We start from the raw sequence: 1,420 nt of genomic DNA on the forward strand, positions 1-1,420 counted from the left end.
AAAAGGTAGACGGGTCACGCGCACTCTGTAAAGGTAGACGGCTAAAGCGCACTCTGTTAAAAGGTAGACGGGTCACGCGCACCCTGTAAAGGTAGACGGGTCACGCGCACTCTGTTAAAAGGTAGACGGGTCACGCGCATCCTGTAAACGTAGACGGGTCACGCGCACTCTGTTAAAAGGTAGACGGGTCACGCGCATCCTGTAAACGTAGACGGGTAACGCACACTCTGTAAAGGTAGACGGGTAACGCACACTCTGTAAAGGTAGACGGGTAACGCACACTCTGTAAACGTAGACGGGTAACGCGCACTCTGTAAAGGTAGACGGCTAACGCGCACTCTGTAAAGGTAGACGGGTCACGCGCACTCTGTAAAGGTAGACGGCTAACGCGCACTCTGTAAACGTAGACGGGTCACGCGCACTCTGTAAAGGTAGACGGGTCACGCGCACTCTGTAAAGGTAGACGTGTCACGCGCACTCTGTAAAGGTAGACGGGTCACGCGCACTCTGTAAAGGTAGACGGGTCACGCGCACTCTGTAAAGGTAGACGGGTCTCGCGCACCCTGTAAAGGTAGACGGGTCACGCGCACCCTGTAAAGGTAGACGGGTCACGCGCACTCTGTAAAGGTAGACGGCTAACGCACACTCTGTAAAGGTAGACGGGTCACGCACACCCGCACTCTGTAAAGGTAGACGGCTAACGCGCACTCTGTAAAGGTAGACGGCTAACACGCACCCTATAAACGTAGACTGCTAACGCGCACTCTGTAAATGAAGACATTAATTATATTAATAATGGTATTTGATGTTCCTGTCTGAACCTGACTGTCTGTCTGTGCAGATTGTGTCTGCCGTTCAGTACTGCCATCAGAAGAACATAGTTCACCGTGACCTTAAGGTAACACACTGAACTCTACTCTCAAATTTTCCAGCTGACATTAAACACACCATGAAATACATTTACATCTCATTCCTCTGCCCCCCTCCCCCACAGGCAGAGAACCTCCTCCTGGATGCTGACATGAATATTAAAATAGCAGATTTTGGGTTTAGTAATGAGTTCACTGTCGGTGGGAAACTGGACACTTTCTGTGGTTCTCCTCCGTACGCTGCTCCGGAACTCTTCCAGGTACATGGACACCTTCACTCATTCCTGTGTAACCTGAGTCGCCCAGTACCTGTAAATAAACAATGCGTGATGTTGTCCACTGGTTCCTGAGCAGTGGTCTAGTGGTTCCTGTGCAGTGTCCCCTTGTTACTTTTCAGTGGTTCCTGTGCAGTGGTCCAGTAGTTCGTGTGTACTTTCCAGTGGTTCCTGTGCAGTGTCCAGTTGTTACTATGCAGTGGTCCAGTGGTTACTGTGCAGTGGTCCAGTGGTTACTATACAGTGTACATTTGTTACTGTGCAGTGTCCAGTTGC

The 1,420-nt window shown here is 50.5% G+C and overlaps 1 protein-coding gene across 1 annotated transcript in view; it reads left to right on the forward strand.

The window, feature by feature from the left end:
- Positions 1-1,420, forward strand: part of LOC123977796 (MAP/microtubule affinity-regulating kinase 3-like) — an 18,839-nt gene that overhangs the window by 6,206 nt on the left and 11,213 nt on the right. Inside the window, exons 7-8 of the mRNA XM_046060771.1 lie at positions 842-898; positions 995-1,129. Coding sequence (XP_045916727.1) covers positions 842-898; positions 995-1,129 — 192 coding nt within the window. The remainder of the gene's footprint in view (positions 1-841; positions 899-994; positions 1,130-1,420) is intronic.

Source organism: Micropterus dolomieu, linkage group LG10 (genome assembly GCF_021292245.1).
Source record: "Micropterus dolomieu isolate WLL.071019.BEF.003 ecotype Adirondacks linkage group LG10, ASM2129224v1, whole genome shotgun sequence".
Taxonomy (NCBI): domain Eukaryota; kingdom Metazoa; phylum Chordata; class Actinopteri; order Centrarchiformes; family Centrarchidae; genus Micropterus; species Micropterus dolomieu.